At 44.5% G+C, this 20,670-nt stretch overlaps 1 protein-coding gene across 1 annotated transcript in view; it reads left to right on the forward strand.

Annotated features, from left to right (window-relative positions):
- Positions 1-9,226: 9,226 nt before the first annotated feature.
- anxa5a (annexin A5a) overlaps positions 9,227-20,670 on the forward strand; it is a gene marked incomplete at its 3' end in the record, with an annotated part of 34,681 nt that continues 23,237 nt past the window's right edge. The window contains exons 1-2 of the mRNA XM_080774136.1: positions 9,227-9,254; positions 13,036-13,130. Of these exons, the coding sequence (XP_080630262.1) occupies positions 9,242-9,254; positions 13,036-13,130 (108 nt within the window). The 5' untranslated portion in view covers positions 9,227-9,241. The remainder of the gene's footprint in view (positions 9,255-13,035; positions 13,131-20,670) is intronic.

The raw sequence follows: 20,670 nt of genomic DNA on the forward strand, positions 1-20,670 counted from the left end.
TTTCTTGAGTAATAGCATACTGTTCTCTGTGCACATGATATGGATATTGAAAAAGAAGGGCTCAGTATAGTTGGAAAATTAATTTAGTTTTCTTGTTTGTTTGTTTCTTCTCCCTCCTCCAGAAACTCCAGTCATTCATGCTAGGCGGAAAGGCTGTCATTGAATAGAATAGAATCGACCCGAAAGTAGGCCCACTAATCTATAGTCTCTTGTCCCCATGGGGAAAGTGTTAATTTATGGTTCAACGCCCTGACTTCAGTGTTACACAATAAAATGCACACAAAAAGCATTACATAGGAATGAATGCCCCAGCAATCGCCCCTTTTTATTTTATTCATCTATTTATTAAACTTAATTTTTTGCTAATCTTTCTTTTATTTGTTTATTTGACTGACGATACATTCTTTAACAGATTTGAGTTGCAACATCGAGTAGGCGTCCATTACTGTTTGTTGTTCCTAATTATTCTTTGACATATTTATTTTTCACTCCCATTTAAGTATATTTTGTTTCATAACTTATTTATACCTCTTGCACTCATGATGAATAGCTTACTTTCTGAACCGTTTTGCAAGGGTTTTGCAATCTATCTGCAGAATAGATGCATTTTTTAACTACAGGGACGTGTTGGTCTGGCCCCGTTTAGCTACATTGTCAGGATCTATAGATCAATAAGACCTGTGGATCTCTCTCACACACACGCACACACCCATGACTCTTCTCTGCATGGACAGGATCATTTTTCACCTGTTCATGTTTAGCGTGAACAGGCTGACACACTGGCTCCCCATAACAGCCCGCATGTGGTGTAAAAAGTACCTGCATGTTTTTATACTACAAAAAGTATGAAAATGCACTTAAAGTACTTTTGAACAGGTGTGCTGTGACACCTCACTGAACACCTCTGTGGGCCTAAACGGGTCATCAGCTGGGGACCACCATTCATCAATATAGTCATAGTCTCTTGAAAAGTTTTCATTTAGTTTTAGTCACCTGGAATGTGTTCTAGTCGACTAAAACTACAGTTGATTTAGTCGAACAAAATGTGCTCGTAATGACGTTTTTTTTCCACTTGCTGAAAATAGCCGATCTACAAGCCGACCGCGTCGCAGCACGGCACGTTATGAGCTAGTAGATCTGCTATTTTCAGCATGCAACCAAGTGTAAAATGACTTATACTGGATCTCTTGTCCACTATAGTCCCTTCCTAACAAAATTGTCAGTATATTTAGTCTTAGTTTTAGTATTCATAGCTTAGTTTTCATTTAGTTTCTATTTAGTTTTCGTCAGTGGAAAAAGGTAGTCGACGAACATTTTTCGTCTTAGTTTTAGTCGACGAAAACAACACTGCTGCAGACCACAGTACAGCTTCCAGAGAGAGAGAGAGAGAGGTGACATTAATGTCCTCTGTCACCACTTGATCACCTGTGTGTGGTGCTTAATGGACTGGTTGACCTTTTAACACCAGCTAGCTCCTTTTATCACCTATAAAGAAATGCAGATACAGGAGTTATTAGGCTTGTCACAATTATTACATAATTGCCTAATCGCAATTCTATAAGATAATCACAATTATCTTTGCATAATCGGCATAATCGATTCCATGTTGAAACATATATTTTCAAACATTTTCCAAAAGTGGAATTAGCAGATCTACAATCTCACAGCGCTCACGGGAGCTTGTAGATCGGCTATTTCCACTATTTAAAAACTGCCCCCTTTGTGGGTTATTTTGTCCTATCTGCCCTGCGCAACTTCAAAGCGTAAAAGCCAAGCAGAAATGTCATTTTTATTCATATTTATGTTCCAGTCTTCAACGAGAAAAACACAATTAAATCGTTAATTGCAATTATTTTCGTGACAATTGATATAATTTTATAATCTTGACAGGCGTAGGACCATGTTCTGTCATTGTACATTGATCATGAATAAAAAATCGAATTGATTAGGTTTCAAAGCTGATATGGAATTCAGACTAGCTTCAGGCAAATTAAAACTATAGCCTACTATTTGAGAAGCAAGGAGCTGCCTTGAAATCTGCCTATTACACCAAACCTGAATTGAAAGTGTAAAACCTTTTATGTATATTGTGTTATGTCCTTTGCCAACCCACGATCTGTGGAGTCTTCCTAAATTTGAATGGATGTATTGGCTGTCAAGCCAAGGCCAGAAACTAGTTTTTTGACACTCAGTATAGGCATTCCCGCATAACTTCCGGGTATGATGATGATGTCACGTGCATACCCTCTACTAGCCAAACGAAACCAGCAGCAGGTAGTAGGGAATAGCGTCTCGGCTGTATTGGAAATATCTTTACCATAACAGACTGACACAACGTTCCAGATTGCTTATAGGTGCGTGTCAGTCAGTGGCGTAATTAGGCTGTATCAGCCATGGGTTCTTAGCAGTGTAGATTTTGGCAGCAAATTTCCATTTTAGTTTTAGTCATATAGTCTCTTGAATAATTTTCATTTAGTTTTAGTCACATTTTAGTAACCTGGAATGTTTTAGTGTTTGTCTAGTTTTAGTCGAGTAAATATCATAAGATTTTAGTCGACTTTAATCTACAGTTGATTTAGCCTTGATGCCGTCGTAATGACTGTTTTTTCAATTGCTGAAAATAGCAGATCTAAAATAGCATATTTTCAGCATGCAACAAAGTGTAACATGACTTGTCTTTTACTTATACTGGAACTCTTGTCCACTAGTCCCTTCCTAACATGTTAGTCTAGTTTTTATTATTTGACGAAATTGTCAATATATTTCGTCATCATAGCTTAGTTTTTATTTAGTTTCCATTTAGTTTTCGACAGTGGTCAACGAACATTTTTAATTTTAGTTTTAGTCGACGAAAACAACACTGGTTCCTGTACACGCACGCGTCGCAAACGTATAGCTTACCTACTACAAGCTCATTCATTCATCAGCAGCATCACATGTGCTGCAGTGCAGAATGTGAAAGAACTTTCATATCAGCAATTACTCAGTGCTGAAATGGACGGCCAGCCGTCGCTTCCTTCTCCCATTACTGACGGGAGGTGGAAACACCGGCCGCCCCCTAGTGGGGGGCCCCGTGGGTTGACAAAACCCACCAACCATATGCAGAGTACCCCTCTGGTGTTGGGTCATCCATGTAGTCCATGTAGTTCACATGTTTGCTAATGCTGTCTCATGTTTGCTATTTAAAAGATTGGCCCTTGTGTCAACGGGGAAGCTAGAGCTCTGATGAAACGGAGAGCTATTGTAACTGGATAAGCGGCGATAAGCTCACTCACTCACACTCTCCTCTCACAAGTGCTCACTTTAATTAAGACAAGACAGTGACAGTCATATACGTGACCGTCGATATGTGAGATGTATCGGCGACACACACTGGCAATGTCACCACCACACATTACATCATTAAAGATCTACTGTCTACCTGCCTCCACATCATGCTTCGTGCCAAGATTCACCTGGATCAGATAAACTCGGAAACATGTTTGCTTTTCTTCAAAGGTGTATGCCTGTATGGCACTGAGAGACCCATGTCAACAGATAACAGACTCAAGTAACACACACACACACACCCCTGACAAAAATGACCAAACACTTTGAGGTCACAAAGCTGTTTGAGTGACAGCAGGTGAAATAGAACACTGCATATAGATCAGGGAAGTGTGACCAGAGGCTGCTTCCCGGACAGTTTTAGAGGCATTTTAACTCACTGAGTGTCCCGTCTGTCCTTCACCGCATCTCAGAGGAGAAAAGAAAACACCTGTTGATAAGAAAACAGAAGTAAGTTCCATGGAGACCAAATGATATTTCCATTAATTTTGTTTACAGTGGATAAAAAGTAGTAAACATAATATTGTTAGTACGTATAGACATAACGTTCCATGTTAGATTAGTTTGGCTGTTTTTTTTTATAATTCTTTTTTTTCAAAGACATAAGGCGTGCCTTACTCTTAACCTGTGTTGACATTTCTTGTGACTGTAGGATTATCACATCCGTTCCAAATCCCCAGTTTGGGCTGATTCATTCAACAAGAAGCATGGTAAGTGTTTCACCTTGCAGATATCTTGCAGAACTGTCATAATTTCTTATGTGTCAGACGATATACACATGAGAAGAAATTGCTCTCTCTCTCCCTCTCTCTCTTTTTTGATTATTAATATTATCTGAAATTGTTATTTAGTATGACACAAATTCCAACATGCATATTATTAGCATATCTCCCAGAGACCCACAGCAACAGACCTGACCTTCTGTTAATGGACCGTGTCTTGACCTTCCATTAAGGGTCACTGGCTTTTCAAGCTGATTTTGGGCTTAAACAATTTACAATTTGTAATGTAGGCATTTAGCATTAGCGTAATCCAGAGCGATTTACAGTAAGTAAAACACAAGGTTATAAATCAAATGCATAGAAATTGTAATCTACTGTAGGTCTATATAGGATCATAGGTGAACCAATAACCTATAATCAGTCTTATCTGTACATTGGAAACTATGCACACTGCCAGATCTACAAATGGCCTTGCAAGCATGTGTGATCAACAAAACCTGGTGATTACAGCAGTTATTAGATATATTTTCCCTCCTCCTCTCCACACATTTATTTGAAGTCTCATTTCATGGAAAAAAGATTGCTGTGAGGATGCATTCATTAGTAGAGTTGTATCCACCGGCTCACCCACCACGGAACACACGAAATAACGAAAAACAGCTTGATTTGATTACCCTTGATTCGATTTTTCCCCCCTTCTCTGCCTCGCACAGACACAATATGCAGGTGGTTTTGATAAGGTTGATGATATCATTTAAAAAACAAAGCGACAAGGAGCCCACATTGTCTCTGGGATGGTGGTCTATAATTTGTGCCATATTGTGTTACCGTTCACATGGAAACTGCTAGTTGCGTGCATCTCATTAGGATAGAATTTCATCAGGGGGATATAGTGAGAACAGAATCTTTTCTTTCAGGTGTGTTAGCCGAGAAGATCAAAGTACATGCATGCAAACTTAGCCTATAATGTAATCATTGCTCACAAAATAATTATTAAAAGATCAATTATTCTCAGTAAGATTGGTCGTACAACAAGGAATTCTATACATTTGGCTTTTTTAAAGTTTCTTTGAAATTGGAATACTCCCCCGGTCCCCCTCCAATCATGGCTCTTCTTTATCCCCTGACCTGTGTAGGTGCACTAGCTGGCCACCAATCTCCAGTGTCCCATTGACGATATTCAGAGTTCAGACCGTGGCCATCTTGCCAGCAAGGTGCTACCTAGGTGCAACTCCATTGACAGCCCATTCACCCAAACAGAAAAGTCCTATCTGATTGTATTAAACAACGTTAAACTCACCAACATTGCAGCTGTGCAAAAAGCTTGAATTCTCCTCTTTCTATCTGCAAGTGTTTGTTTAATAATAATCCACTAGCCTATAGACTTGTTATGAGATACTTCCTGTCAAGAAATTCCTTGCAGGTGATTTCTTTCCTATAAGTATTGGAGTTAATTGGAAGCAACCTCCTGCTGCCTCCTGCATTTTGTGCAAATTCAAAACAGGTGGTACGCAGGGCTGTTGAGTGATATCCAACGAGCACTCTCAAACTCTGACACTTAGGAAAGAATAACCTGCACAGAATTTCTTGGGGAGTAGCTCATAACATGTCTACGGTGAATTGTTATGAAACAAAACCTTTGCCGTTGTTTAATATAATCAGGTAGGACTTTTCTGTTTGGGTGAATGGGCTGTCAATGGGAAGTTGCACCTAGTTAGCACTTTGCTATCAAGAAGGCCGTGGACTGATTGAATATCGTCAATGCAGGCCTGGCCCTTGCATGCATTATATCACTTCCTATGTTGACATTCATTCAATTAATTTGAGTGATCTATAGTCGACAATAATGTGGGAAGTTTGGGAACACAACCTGACAGAAATCAGAAAGGGTATACATTCTACAAGATCAACCTCCACACCAGCTGAATCAAATGAATGATCAATGGCTCTTGTCTTGACACAGTAGTAGTAGAGTAGCCTCCTGTCTTGTGTTTCATTCTGATTGCATGGCTGCTGCTGTGACACGTACCTGCTCTCTGCATTGGGTGCTTGTTAAGTCAGTGCTTGATAATGAGCATTGGATGATCATTCATTTGAATAAGCTGTGTGGAGAGAGAGACCTTGTATAGAGTAAGTTGCTTGCTGCGTTTGGCTGCCTGGCCTGCTCTAACTGTATACTGTAATTAAATGTTGAATTATATAATAATATATAATTAATATAATACTTGACAAAAGCTACATCACTAGTCGACGTAGTCGTGGAGGAACATCAACATCAAAATAGTGAGTTTGAGTGCAGTTTATCCATCTCACAAATAAATAATTTGCCACCTTCATCCATTTGTAGCTTTCACAGTCCTGCTTTATTCAGTCACTCGATGACATGTCCCCCTCAGCCACATTATACCAACCATTACAAATTAGCTTCAATGTAGCTAGCTACTTTAAATAAGTAATTTGTAGTTAGTAGCTAGCTAGCTTCTTATTTAGAAAGATAGTTTTAGTGTAGCTCAGTTACCTTTTATGAATAATAGTACTACTAGCTTAGCTAGGTAGCCTACATTTTAAAATTACAGTATTGTAACATTGATGTCATTCCTCTACTGAGTCCATTGGCCCCATGTGCATTTTTAGCCCCTCCTATGCACAGCTTTGGCAGTGGAAGCCACAGGTGTCTTTCTCACAGAATTACCAGTCTGGTAACTGCCTTTCTGACAGAATTACCATCGGATTAATGCATTTCTGATAGAAATGCAGTGTGGTAAATGCATTCCTGAACCCTAACCCCGGCCCTAACCTCACAGACTCCGTCGCGGTCTAAAACGTTATTTTATCATCACATTTCGAAGAACTGAACGTAACTATACCAACAAGAAGTTTACTGCAGGAAAGAAATATCCTGGTTTGAAACTTAATCAGTTTACGAAGCTTACAGACTAAAGACCCCTTTGGTGCAAAATACATTTGAAAAAGCGAATACCTTTTTGTTTTATACTTCTATTGTTATTGTTGATGAAGCTCTAGGCTGATCTCTGTGAACCGTACATCATCATGAACAAAAGCAGAAAAGCATGAAAAGAAACAAACATGAGAAAGAAAGAAAGAAAGAAAGAAAGAAAGAAAATACATTTAAACAGACATCAGAGAGAGGAGATTACAAGGGCGAAATTGTAGATGAGGGGGGGGAGAACACAATATTCCATGTGATCTCGCACCTGAGCAGGACTATATGCATGAACGAAGCAAGCAAGGCAGTTGTTTTATTGCTTTTCCCTCAAATGATATTTTCCCTCGAGAGGAAGAATCCAAGTACCAGTGAGGAGAAGGACGATCTGGTGTGACATGTAGTGGTGAATCATTGTGACATGTAGTGGTGAATCATTGTGACATGTAGTGGTGAATCATTGTGACATGTAGTGGTGAATCATTGTGACATGTAGTGGTGAATCATTGTTCTCCCACTCCTGGGTTGCAGATGGTTCAGCACATGCATCGCACGTGCACGCACGCGCACACACGCGCGCACACACATGACATGACCAAACACTTGAGGTCACGAACTTGTTTGACTGACAGCAGGTGAAAGAGAACACTGCTATAGTTTCAGGGAAGTGTATTCCCCTGTGAAAACAAAAGAAACGCTTGCACGCCGCTGGGGGCCCCAATTGAAAAACGTCTTTACTGCAGTGATGTTTTGAGCGTGCGCTCTTCATCAAACAGAAGTGACATCAGTCAGTGCCTGATTGGTTATGTGTTATGAGTTGAAAAGCTGTCTGATGATGTCAACAGCTGCAATGCATCCTATGTGATCATGTTGATTGTTGCGACTGTATGTTGCAGATTACTAGGCCCGACCCTACCTGGGCCCTCATCAAACCCTGTACACTCAAGACACTGCCCCCGCTGCCACCCTTAGATCTCCATATATGGAGTTGACCTGTTCTGACATTCCATATGTTGATCTGACCTCATCAAACCCTGTACACTCAAGAGACGCTCCATATATGGCCAGTACAGAATTCATTCACTGTTGATCTGACCCCCCCCCCCCCTCCCCATGCCGAAGCGGTCCAGCCCATCAGTCTGCCATCACCCAGGTCCCCAGAAGTCTGCCATCACCCAGGCCCCCAGCAGTCTGCCATCACCCAGGCCCCCAGCAGTCTGCCATCACCCAGGCCCCCAGCAGTCTGCCATCACCCAGGCCCCCAGCAGTCTGCCATCACCCAGGCCCCCATCAGTCTGCCATCACCCAGGCCCCCAGCAGTCTGCCATCACCCAGGCCCCCAGCAGTCTGCCATCACCCAGGCCCCCAGCAGTCTGCCATCACCCAGGCCCCCAGCAGTCTGCCATCACCCAGGCCCTCAGGGTGTCTTACTGGTTTATTTGCTTTCTACTCTCCAAATGACATGTCTCTCTGCAATATACTGTGGAAGGTAATAATAATGAATTGCATTTTTATAGCGCTTTTCCATGTGCTCAAAGCACTTTACAATGGTTCATTGATTCATACATTGGGAGGTGAAGCGGAGAACAGTCGGCGCCAGCGTCCTCACTTCCCACATTCACACACCAATGGTGGTGAGCTCACACCGACCGACTCATTGAAGGCAATGTAGGGTTCAGTGTCTTGCCCAAGGACACTTCGACATGTAGACAGGAGGAGCCGGGATTCAAACCGCCGACCCAGGGATCATTGGACGACCTGCTCTACCTCCTGAGCCCCAGCCGCCCAGGTAGGCCAGGTAGGCTTGAAAGGGCGAGGTAGCTTCTCGCGACCCACAAATAAATCCGAGACCCACAAATGGGTTCCCGACCCTGACCCACAGTGATTTAGGGATCACGATTTTCAATATTATATCTATATATTTGTTGTAAGGGCTAAGGACTGTAGGACTACAACCCTCTCTTCACTTCCTGGTTTTGAGCCACTACCCTCATGACAAGCAGGGTTTATAGAATGGTATCTATACTGTAGTAGGCCATATGGGTGTGTCAGGCATGGATGATGCCAGCCCGATGCTGCGATAGCCTAAACATGCAGACAGAAAGGGGGGGGGGGGTGACAATTGTTTCCCTTTTAACATGTGTTTTCTGTTGATCTTTTCCTGTAGGCGGATAAGGAATACAGAGGCAGCGTTAGACCCTTTGTCAACTTCAACGCCAAGCACGATGCAGAGATCCTCCACAAGGCCATGAAAGGAATCGGTCAGTTATTTTCCTGATTTTCATATAGGCCACAACGTTTGTCATGAAGTCAGTCAGAATTTGTGAGGGTAGAACACTCCACGCTCATTCAACATTCTGATTATTATTGTGCAACGCTTACTCATAAATATACATCACTATCCTTTTGTTACCATGTGTGACCAGATTTGACTGAGAGCCTGCCATCGTGCAACCTCCAGCTTTTCACCAGAGGAGGAAAAACTGAATTTATTTATATTTCTTCCACAATGAGTTAATAGCACAGGCAGACTCTTCACATACTAGAGCATGTCTGAAATAAATGTCAGAGCTGAAATCGACATGTACATTTATGAAATGAATGCTTAAACATGTAGCTATGTGTAATGTTAGAGACCACAGAAGTGAACCTTTCAAGCCTGTTTTCTCAACTCGCTGTTTTCTGCAAGACATTACTAAATTAAAAAAGAAGATCCAATGGCAGTCTCTCAGTCAAATGTAGTCACATCTTTTTTATGCCTAACTGTATGCGGCTGCATAATGCAAGCCTGTTTATGTTTCATTAATCAATTTTCATTAGTCCACTATACTCTGGTCAGGTCATTACCATCTGTGTTCCACATTTGCACATTACACATTTCATATAAGTATAGATTATTTGGAATTTACCCCAATGCTGTTACCTGCCTAGTAGACAGACTTGCTGCACAAATTCAACCATGCAATCTAAGCAAAAATAGCATAACCATCTGTCACAAGTTAACTGGCATAGCCCATGGGTAGGCAACCAGGACTGGGCGCTCAGAGGAGTGCACAAAAATCTAAGAATATTAGAATCAGGCACGTGCAGAGAGTGTTATAGAGAGGCAGGGGCTGAAATCCCATAAGAGGGCACTTGTGGCCCAAAATAGCGGAAATAGCAGATCTACAAGCTCACAGCGTGTCGCGCTGCGCGCGTTGAGAGCTTGTAGATCAGCTATTTTCGGGGCGCAACCCTGCACTCTTTATCTACTGGAGATGCATGCGGTGCAACGACATGGATTTCGAAAACAAATTAGTTCAGGAGACTTCGGAGGAAAAAAACCTATTCTCCTGACCTGAATGCTGCCTTGGTTAATGGGCAGTTGTTTTACAGATGGGGCTGAAGCCCCCTTTGATGTCGATGTGTGCACGTCCCTGATTAGAATATTCTATCCAACAACAATAGCAACAATGACACTGATATACAGTACAACGACACTGATTGCTTTTATAGTGTTTGACCTCTGACCTCTCCATCTCTCAAGTGACCTAATGCCCACTACAGCATACAGAGTGGGAAAGCATAATTACAATATTTTGTCCTTTCACAGTTACTGTCAATCAGCTGGCCCCCCACGTAATCAATGTCGTATAGTTTAGAGTACATGATAATTCGCAATGCAATGGTGCAGCCTATACTTATACTCACTGTTGGCAGACAATGGTTCAAACCCCATTAAGACCCAAAGCCGATTCTAAAAATGTCTTCTAACAGTTTAGTGAGAGACTTATATTGCTATACGTATATCAGTGGTTGTCTGTATCTCGTTGCTTATACAACCTGTAAAACAGAGCATAAAGAAATCTCCAAAATAAATCTGGAAGTGAATGGGAGAAGATGGCAAACAACCAGTGAGCTGCCTGTCTTTCTAGGCCTCATAACAGCGGTGTGACCCCCGGGGGTCTGACACGGTGGCTCTGTGGTATAATTATACCTTATGTAACGTATCAGTTTGACCCCCCGGGGAAATATATGACACATGGCTTGTTTTTTTTCCCTCCACTGTTCTTCAACAAAGGCGCCAGTGATTTTTTATTTTAGGCACTATTGATTTCTACTGTAGATCATCAGTTTATCTCATCGTTTCCAGGAGCTTTCAGAGAGGTCAGGGCTTTATTTAGATTTTGTGCACCTCAGTGTTGTTTTTGGCAGCAATTTCGGTTTTAGTCATATAGTCTTTTGAAATATTTTCCTTTTTTTAGTTTTCCTAGTTTTAGTCACATTTTTGTCACCAGGAATGTCTTAGTGTCTAGTTTTAGTCGACTAAATCAGCCGTAGATTTAGTTGACTAAAACTAGACACTAAGACATTCCTGGTGACAAAAATGTATTTTGGCGGGCCTTGATGCCGTCGTAATGACTGATTTTACACTTGTAGATCTGAAAATAGCAGATCTACAAGCCTACAACTCTGCTATTTCCAACATGCAATATTGTAAAATGACTTATACTGGATCTCTTGTCCACTAGGTCCTTGCTAACATTTTAGTCTAGTTTTTATTTGTTGACGAAATTGTAAATATATTTAGTCTTAGTTTTAGTCATCATAGCTCAGTTTTCATTTTGTTTTCGTTTAGTTTTCGTCAGTGAAAAAAGGTATAGTCTTAGTTTTAGTCGACGAAAACAACACTGGTGCACATCTGTCAGTAAGTCATATAGTCAGGGGATATTAATAAAATCTGGGAATTACATTTCTTCACCAATGTGTTTGTGAAGGTGTCTACTAACACATCCAACATTGGTTTCTATTCAGCCATAGGGGAATGTTTGACAGCTGCTACCATCAAGAATTAGTTTTGCATGAAAAAACCTTGGGCTAAATTCCGCCATATGCACTTGTGCCCAAATGTGCTGACCTCATCACATTTGTGACGACGGCTGTCAGTAGGTGCACCTTTACAAACACATTGGTGAAGACATATCTTGGTAAGAAATGTATTCCCATATTTTACATTATTCTGACAATATTATCTGACTAATACTCTGCAGTCAGTGCAGGGTGTACTATAAATGGCAATGCAAAGACAAGGTCCCCACAGTCTTTCTAATACCCATAAGTACAGAATAACTATACATGCAACTATGATGTATTTATTGTGTAAGTATATGCATTGTTACATTCTCCAGCATAATAAGACACACAGAAGTATCCTGTGTGTCTCAGGAGGATCAGCACTGGACAGCACCAAAGGTGGCTTTCAGTCAGATCAATAGGTTCAGCACTGGACAGCGCTGTGGCAGCTTGATTCCAGACGAGCTCCCATATGTCATTGCCTCTCCATTAGGCCAAGGCTCAACATAGACTGTATTATCCAAAAAGCACACCACAACTGGAGATGCCAACACATTCAGCTTTTCTTCTTTTTTTTTTTTTACAAACAAATAAATAAACAACAACAAAACAAAGGGGGTAGGAGACCCCAGCAAAAAAAAAAGAAGAAAGTCCAACCAGATCAGAAAATAATTAACTACCCAAACTAATGTATGTGTCTGACATGATTGTCTGCCATTGGGGGGGAGGGGTGCTAGGTTGATGCAGTGGCTCAGAGAGTGTGGCAAAGTGGGCTGTGGACTATTGTGGACACGCTGAATAATGTATTCTTTGAGCACAGACGCACTTAATGTGGTCTGCAGGTTAATATCAGAATACTGATATGTTATTGATTTCAGCTGTTCCAATTGCAATTCCAAACATGCGAACATGACCCGCTTTAATTACTACAGTCTAATTTGTTAATAGCTTAATGACTAGGGGTGGCTAGGTGACAATGAAATTGTCAATATATTTAGCCTTAGTTTTAGTCATCATTTTAGTTTTCGTCAGTTAAAAGAGGTAGTCGACAAACATCTTTTGTCATATAGTTTTAGTCTACAAAATCAACTCTTCCATGCAGGGAGTGCAATGGCGCTTTCATCTCTGAACCTTAATTTAATAATGTACTTTTTTTTCTTTGCACCAATAAACATTTATATACCTTATTTTATTTCTCTCTATCATCAGGTACGGACGAAGACATGATTCTCATGATTCTGACCGCTCGCTGCAATGATCAGCGCCAGCAAATTAAGGCGGCGTACAAGAAGGCCTACGGAAAGGTAAGCTGCACCACCCGCTTGGGGACCGGAGAGGATCAATATACGGGCCACTCCTCCGCTCTCAATCTGCCACATGATGACACATGCACGGCCTGAGGCCGCAGCATGGCAGAGGGCTCGGCCATCCATCCACGGTGGCTCCTTGTCCCATGAGGTGCGCTGCAGGGACGTGCAGAGAGTGTTAAGCCCAAACCACACTACTGCAACTCATTGAGTTGCATTAGTGTGGTCTACCTTAAAAAACGTTTTGCCCCAACCCGACCCTTTAGAGATAGCCTGGCACCAGCCCTGATTCACTAGCCACGCCCATTAAGAAAATATGTTCTGGCGATTCAGGTCTGGACTCAGTCTCTGCCTATACGGCTGCGTCAGTGTCGTTCGAAAATCCGAACGCAGCAGCTGATTGGCCATCGGCCCGTCACTCAACAGTGTCAGACAACAAACATGGCTGACCCACTGCGGTAACTCATGACTGTATCAATATGGCTATTAAATCGATGTATGATACATAGTTTCTTTACAGACACGAGAGGTTTTATAAACAGATTTTACCGCTTTTCTTTACATGCTAGTAGCGCTCATTGGCTGTGTTTGTTTGGTTAGCAAACGGGTTAGCCATAGCCTCATGATTGACAACAACGTCATCTGCTTTCCTAATATTCTGATTGGTTGGTATGAACCAATCACAGAAGACTGCCGCTTTGACGACACCCATCCCATAAACTGCTGCCGTGGGGAGGGCTTTCAGTCTGAATTATGAAGTGAAACGAAAATAAATTTTCCGACTGAGTGTCAGGCTATAGAGACGCAAGGGCTGAAATCCCCTAAGAGAGGGTATAAGTAGCCTTGCCGAGCCATGGGGCCCATAGGGCAGGAGCCTATCTCCTGTTTCTGTAGCGTGAGGCAGCTTGATGCACAAGTACACCCCCTAGGCATCACGCTAGTATGTCGCAGGGACTTACCCCCAATCCAACCCTTGATGCCGAGTGTCAAGCAGGGAGGCACTGGATCCCATTTTTACAGTCTTTGGTATGACCCGGCCGGGGATCGAACCCCCGACCTCCCAGTCTCAGGGCGAACACTCTAACCACAAGGCCACTGAGCTGGCTAAGAGAGGGTACCTTTGGACAAAATAGCTGATCTACAAGCTTTCAGAGCTTGTAGATCAGCTATTCCCGGGGGCGCAACCCAGCACTCTTTATCTACTCGAGATATACGACATGAATTTCTAAACACATTTGTTCAACGCAAAATTCTGCGTTCAAGTTCAGGAAACTTCGGGGAAAAAAAGCTATTCTCCTGAACGCTGCCAATACATTTAAACATGTATGGCATGGAAAGGAAAGGAGTGGCGTTTTCATTTCTTTCACACCATCAGTAAATGCTGCATTCATGGTCTGGGGAGGGCAGTTGTTTTAAATACGGTTGAAAGAGCAGGGGCTGAAGCCCCCTTTGATGTCTGTGTGTGCACGTCCCTGTTGTGCTGCTTCCTCGCATTCCAGATAAAAAATAAAATGCTAAAATGTAAAATGACACAGATGCTTTCCTGGCTTTAATGGTGACACCAGAAATGTTTGAATCACGGTTCTGCCTGGTCCGCTTATTTACACGCACGCACACACACACAACCTGCCCCCCCAAATCAGTATTCACACCAGTAAGAGTGAGTGCATTCTCCGGCACCGGCAGCAGCCACGGCACTGCCACACACCTCCCGGCACGTGCCGCACACCTCCCGGCACGTGCCGGCACCTTCCGGCACGTGCCGGCACCTTCCGCTTCCCGGCACATGCCGGCACCTCCCGGCACGTGCCGGCACATGCCGGCACCCCTGCCCGGCACATGCCGGCACCCCTGCCCCCCTGCCACTGTCTTTGGGGGTCTCAAGGTTCGGGGACCCCAGGGACCCCCCGAGACCCCCCAAGGACCCCCGTCTTTGGGGTCTCAAGGTTCGGGGACCCCCAGGGACCCCCCCCGAGACCCCCAAATGGTAACTCTGTTATTTCTCAACCGTTTTGGACGGGGGTGGGCTCGTTGTGATTGTGTAGCCCCCCTGGGGCTTTTGGGGGGTCTCAAGGTTCGGGGACCCACAGGGACCCCCCCGCCACCCACCGGCATGTGCCGGCACCTTCCGGCACGTGCCGGCACTTCCCGGCATGTGCCGGCACCTTCCCGGCACGTGCCGGCACCTTCCGGCACGTGCCGGCACCTTCCGGCACGTGCCGGCACCTACCGGCACGTGCCGGCACTTCCCGGCACGTGCCGGCACCTTCCGGCACATGCCGGCACTTCCCGGCACGTGCCGGCACTTCCCGGCACGTGCCGGCACCTCCCGGCACGTGCCGGCACTTCCCGGCACATGCCGGCACTTCCCGGCACGTGCCGGCACCTTCCGGCACACATGCCGGCACCGTCCGGCACATGCCGGCACCCGTGCCGCCCCGCCACCGTCTTTGGGGGTCTCAAGGTTCGGGGACCCCCCGAGACCCTCCAGGGACCCCAGTCTTTGGGGTCTCAAGGTTCGGGGACCCCCAGGGACCCCCCCGAGACCCCCAAATGGTAACTCTGTTATTTCTCAACCGTTTTGGACGGGGGAGGGCTCGTTGTGATTGTGTAGCCCCCCTGGGGCTTTTGGGGGGTCTCAAGGTTCGGGGACCCACAGGGACCCCCCCGCCACCCACCGGCATGTGCCGGCACCTTCCGGCACGTGCCGGCACTTCCCGGCACGTGCCGGCACCTTCCCGGCACGTGCCGGCACCTTCCCGGCACGTGCCGGCACCTTCCGGCACTTGCCGGCACCTTCCGGCACATGCCGGCACTTCCCGGCACGTGCCGGCACCTACCGGCACGTGCCGGCACTTTCCGGCACACATGCCGGCACCGTCCGGCACATGCCGGCACCCCTGCCCCCCCCCGAGACCCCCCAGGGACCCCCAAATGGTAACTGTCATTTTTGAACCGTTTTGGATGGGGGTGGTCTCATTTGAATCGTGTCGTGTCCCCGGGGGTGTCTTTGGGGGTCTCAAGGTTGGGGGGCCCCCAGGGACCCCCAAATTGTAACTCTGTCATTTTTCTACCGTTTTGGATGGGGGTGGTCTCATTTGAATCGTGTCGCGTCCCCGGGGGTGTCTTTGGGGGTCTCAAGGTTGGGGGGCCCCCAGGGACCCCCAAATTGTAACTCTGTCATTTCTCTACCGTTTTGGATGGGGGTGGTCTCATTTGAATCGTGTCGCGTCCCCGGGGGAGTCTTTGGGGGTCCCAAGGTTGGGGGGCCCCCAGGGACCCCCAGGGACCCCCAAATTGTAACTCTGTCATTTCTCTACCGTTTTGGATGGGGGTGGTCTCATTTGAATCGTGTCGCGTCCCCGGGGGAGTCTTTGGGGGTCCCAAGGTTGGGGGGCCCCCAGGGACCCCCAAATTGTAACTCTGTCATTTCTCTACCGTTTTGGATGGGGGTGGTCTCATTTGAATCGTGTCGCGTACCCGGGGGTGTCTTTGGGGGTCTCAAGGTTGGGGGGCCCCCAGGGACCCCCAAATTGTAACTCTGTCATTTCTCTACCGTTTTGGATGGGGGTGGTCTCATTTGAATCGTGTCGCGTACCCGGGGGTGTCTTTGGGGGTCTCAAGGTTGGGGGGCCCCCAGGGACCCCCAAATTGTAACTCTGTCATTTCTCTACCGTTTTGGATGGGGGTGGTCTCATTTGAATCGTGTCGTGTCCCCGGGGGTGTCTTTGGGGGTCGCAATGTTACAAATTGTAACTCTGTCATTTCTCTACTGTTTTGGATGGGGGTGGGCTCGTTGTGATTGTGTAGCCCCCCTGGTTGCGTCTTTGGGGGTCTCAAGGTTCGGGGACCCCCAGGGACCCCCCCGAGACCCCCAAATGGTAACTCTGTCATTTCTCAACTGTTTTGGATGGGGGTGGGCTCGTTGTGATTGTGTCGCCCCCCCCGGGGGGTGTCTTTGGGGGTCTCAAGGTTCAGGGACCCCCCACCACCCACCGGCACATGCCGGCACCTTTCGGCACCTCCCGGCAACTGCCGCTTGCCACCGGCACATGCATAAATAAAAAGTAAAATCACACCTGTGTGAAGTGAGGGGCGCTCTGTGGGCCCATTGCATGGTCCTGATGACCTGATGTTTGTGTCAACATTAAAGCTGTATAAAAGAGATTTCAACCTTACTTTTACTACTAGGGCTTTGAGGAAAATGTAAAAACAAAAAATATTTGCAAACCGTATGCACATTTATAATAATTAAATTCACAATAATAAAACATGTTAATAATAAAAAAGGGAAAAATAAATGTATTACACCTGGGTAATATCAATTTACACTGTATTCACGGAAAACAAGAGAGAAAAAGAGACGTTGCGCTCACACCACAATGGGATTGACAGCATTGACAGAACTCCTGCTTTTTAACTGCAGTATAGAAGCTCTTTGCCCTTCTCACCATCAGGGCGTCTTACAGGTAATTATTATTATTAGCTGGTAATCCAGTCTGGCAGTGTGCCACGGGTTCAACTCCCGATTCCGACGGCCTTTACTGCATGATCACCCCCCCATCTCTCTCCCCATGTCCTGTCAGCCTACTGCCTATACCTATTCCTCTATTAAAAAGTCACACCCGTGTAAAGTGAGGGGCGCTAATATATTAAAGTCTAACTCATGTGGATTAGGTGATGTAAAACAAACATTAAACGCCATTAACAATGAAGAGACAATATTATGTAATGAGGCACATTATGAGTAAATTTTCCCTTCATTGTCAATGGCGTTTACAAAACAAACATTGAATTAAAGACAAACATTAAACCTGTGTATAGGAGGGGCTAGTGCCCTCAAAAAACTAGAAGTGCCCGCTGGCCACCGGCCTACTTGGGAACGATGCAACTTGGGTAGGCTACCTAATAATTTCAGAGCATACCTAATAATACCCGTCATAGCACCTGTTTTATCTGTCCGTGCCCCTTTTGTGCCCATACTGTATATCGTCACCTTATTAAACAAATTGCCTAAGTCATTTTTGCAAGGTTTTCAGGAAACACACAAAACTGTGCCAAATGTAGAATATATTATATTTCTTAATTATTTCAATTCCAAAAAATATTATTTATACAAATAAAGGTGTATGTCAATCATGTAACATGTAAGCATAAAATGACTTAGGCCAATATCTGAACATGCCATTTTAACTTAGGCAATTATAAACCTTATTTAGACGAAATTACTTCTGCAGTAAGTGACTTAGGCAAAATGTTTTTATTCCAATTATTTTTAATAGACCATGGTTTAGGGTTAGCCACAGTGTTAAAAATAATATCAGAGCACAAAGACATTTGACAAAGGAGTGAATGAGAGTGAATTTGGAGTGAATGGGAGTGAATGGGAGGTACTGTTACTATGGGACTGATACTATGGGAGTGAATGGGACTGAATGGGAGGTACTGTTACTATGGGAGTGAATGGGAGGTACTGTTACTATGGGACGGGAGTGAATGGGGCTGAAGTAGTAGTATATATGTATAGTTTATGTCACACCCTTTGACCATGAAATGAACGATGAACGAGACAGTGTTTCTGGATACTGGAGGCTTTATTTTTTATGCCGATATGGATGGCCCAAAGCCTACGTCAAACTGACGAAAACACAAAGAATAAATCATGATTAACATGAGTACCAAATTAAACACATAACGAAATAAATCATAGCGTAACAAACAAATGCTCGAAACAAACGCTATTTACCTCACTGGCTGCCCATAGCTCAAAGGGCATGAGGAAGGGAACCATACAACTGCATCATAATAACCAGGACTGCAAAGAAACATAATAAACAAAAACGATCAATAAACCTTGTAATGTCAGGCGGAAACGCCATGATTGTTCTGTGAGGCTGTGAGTCTACGCCCTATGGGCCTGATTCATTAAAAATAAATACGCCACCGTTACACTGTGGCGGAAACAGATATCCTATTTATCCGTCCGATCAAGCTACGTTGAGATGACGTGTTATTCAGAGAGCGGTGTGTACCACAGGTGCGCTGGCGTATCGCAGGTGTATGTCATACTGAATGCAGTGGGTGCAAAGTGATCGGAAAAGCACCCGACAACCTCATTTGCATTGATCCACGCCCCATATCGCACCATAAAAGGATTCAAGCATGACTCAGCAGACAGCAGTTTGGTCTGTCAAAAAAAGAAAAAAGACTTTGCAGCCGCAGACTATGCGGCTTCACAGCCGCGGTCAATGCATGAATATAGCCCGCACTCTATTAATATGTCCACAACGGTGCGTGCTCCGCTGCTGAAGCAATATAATTATTATTTATTTAATTAAGGGACCAAGGCGGGTGCTGCACTCACACCTTTGCAGTCAGAGGTAAAACATAGGCTATCCGATATTTAAAATATAGGATATAGTCAATGCAAAAACCGTCTTTTGAGAGAGAGAGAGAGAGAGAGAGAGAGGGAGGGGGGCATGGCTTGCGCGATAAAGAACAGTAGCCTACAAGCCTATACATTCATAAGTGAATAATTGGGATCCTCTTGTCTGAAGAATTTAAGAAATTATAATCCAGTGAGTTTATCCAGTGAGTTAAACTATTCTGTGTGTGGTATCCATGCATGTGATCAATATCAATACATGATTATAAAGTCTGTCCTTCATATTTGCAAGCACGGGAGCAGAGCGTGTCGGACCATCGCTTTTTCGCATCGCTGCGGAGCGGACTGTTGCCCCGTTGGCTAGAATGCTGTCAGAAAAAAGGCCGCCTCCCAGGCTAATGTGGTCTTCTATTTTTTATACTATATAGCCCATTCATTTTCCAATGTGAATCGGATCGGCAGCACGCTGCTGTCTGCCCCCCCCCCCACCCCACACACACACACACACACACACACACACACACCCTGCACACACACACACACACACACACACACACACACACACACACACACACACACACACACACCGACCGACAGTCAACTGACTCAAGGAGCTCCGTAACAAAACAATTTCAATAGGCCTGCCGCCTACTGCAGGCATTACTACACTAAACAATGTTGGATTCGTAGTGCAGAATGCAGATAAACCTATATGTTCTTATTATAATTGTGAGTTTGTTTTTTAACATGCGCGAGAGCCGATCTACAAGCTCACAACGAAGGTGTCGGGCTTGCAGGGGCAGTTTCTGTATGGGAAATGCATGCATTTAGGCATACAAGTGCACTCAGCTTTTATTATATAGGCTATCATTTATTTTGTGCTGATCGACCAATATGTCATGGGGACACATGCCTACATATTTTATCTGAGATTTGGGAACAATTTATTGATTCAGCATGAAGACTAAAGCCTTCTGAATAAATCTCACGTGTATGCTTCCGCAAATGTCTCCCGTCTCCGCCACCTAAAGACGTCCCGTGGGAATTGACGGAGTTTCTGACCAACGTACGTGAGCGTCAAGTTCACGGCCATTTCCATGAATTCCAAATTAATGTGGGAAATCCACGTAAATGCCTTTCCGCTAGCTTCAC

This window comes from Protomyctophum bolini, assembly GCF_963924005.1.
Source record: "Protomyctophum bolini genome assembly, chromosome: 10".
Lineage (NCBI taxonomy): Eukaryota > Metazoa > Chordata > Actinopteri > Myctophiformes > Myctophidae > Protomyctophum > Protomyctophum bolini.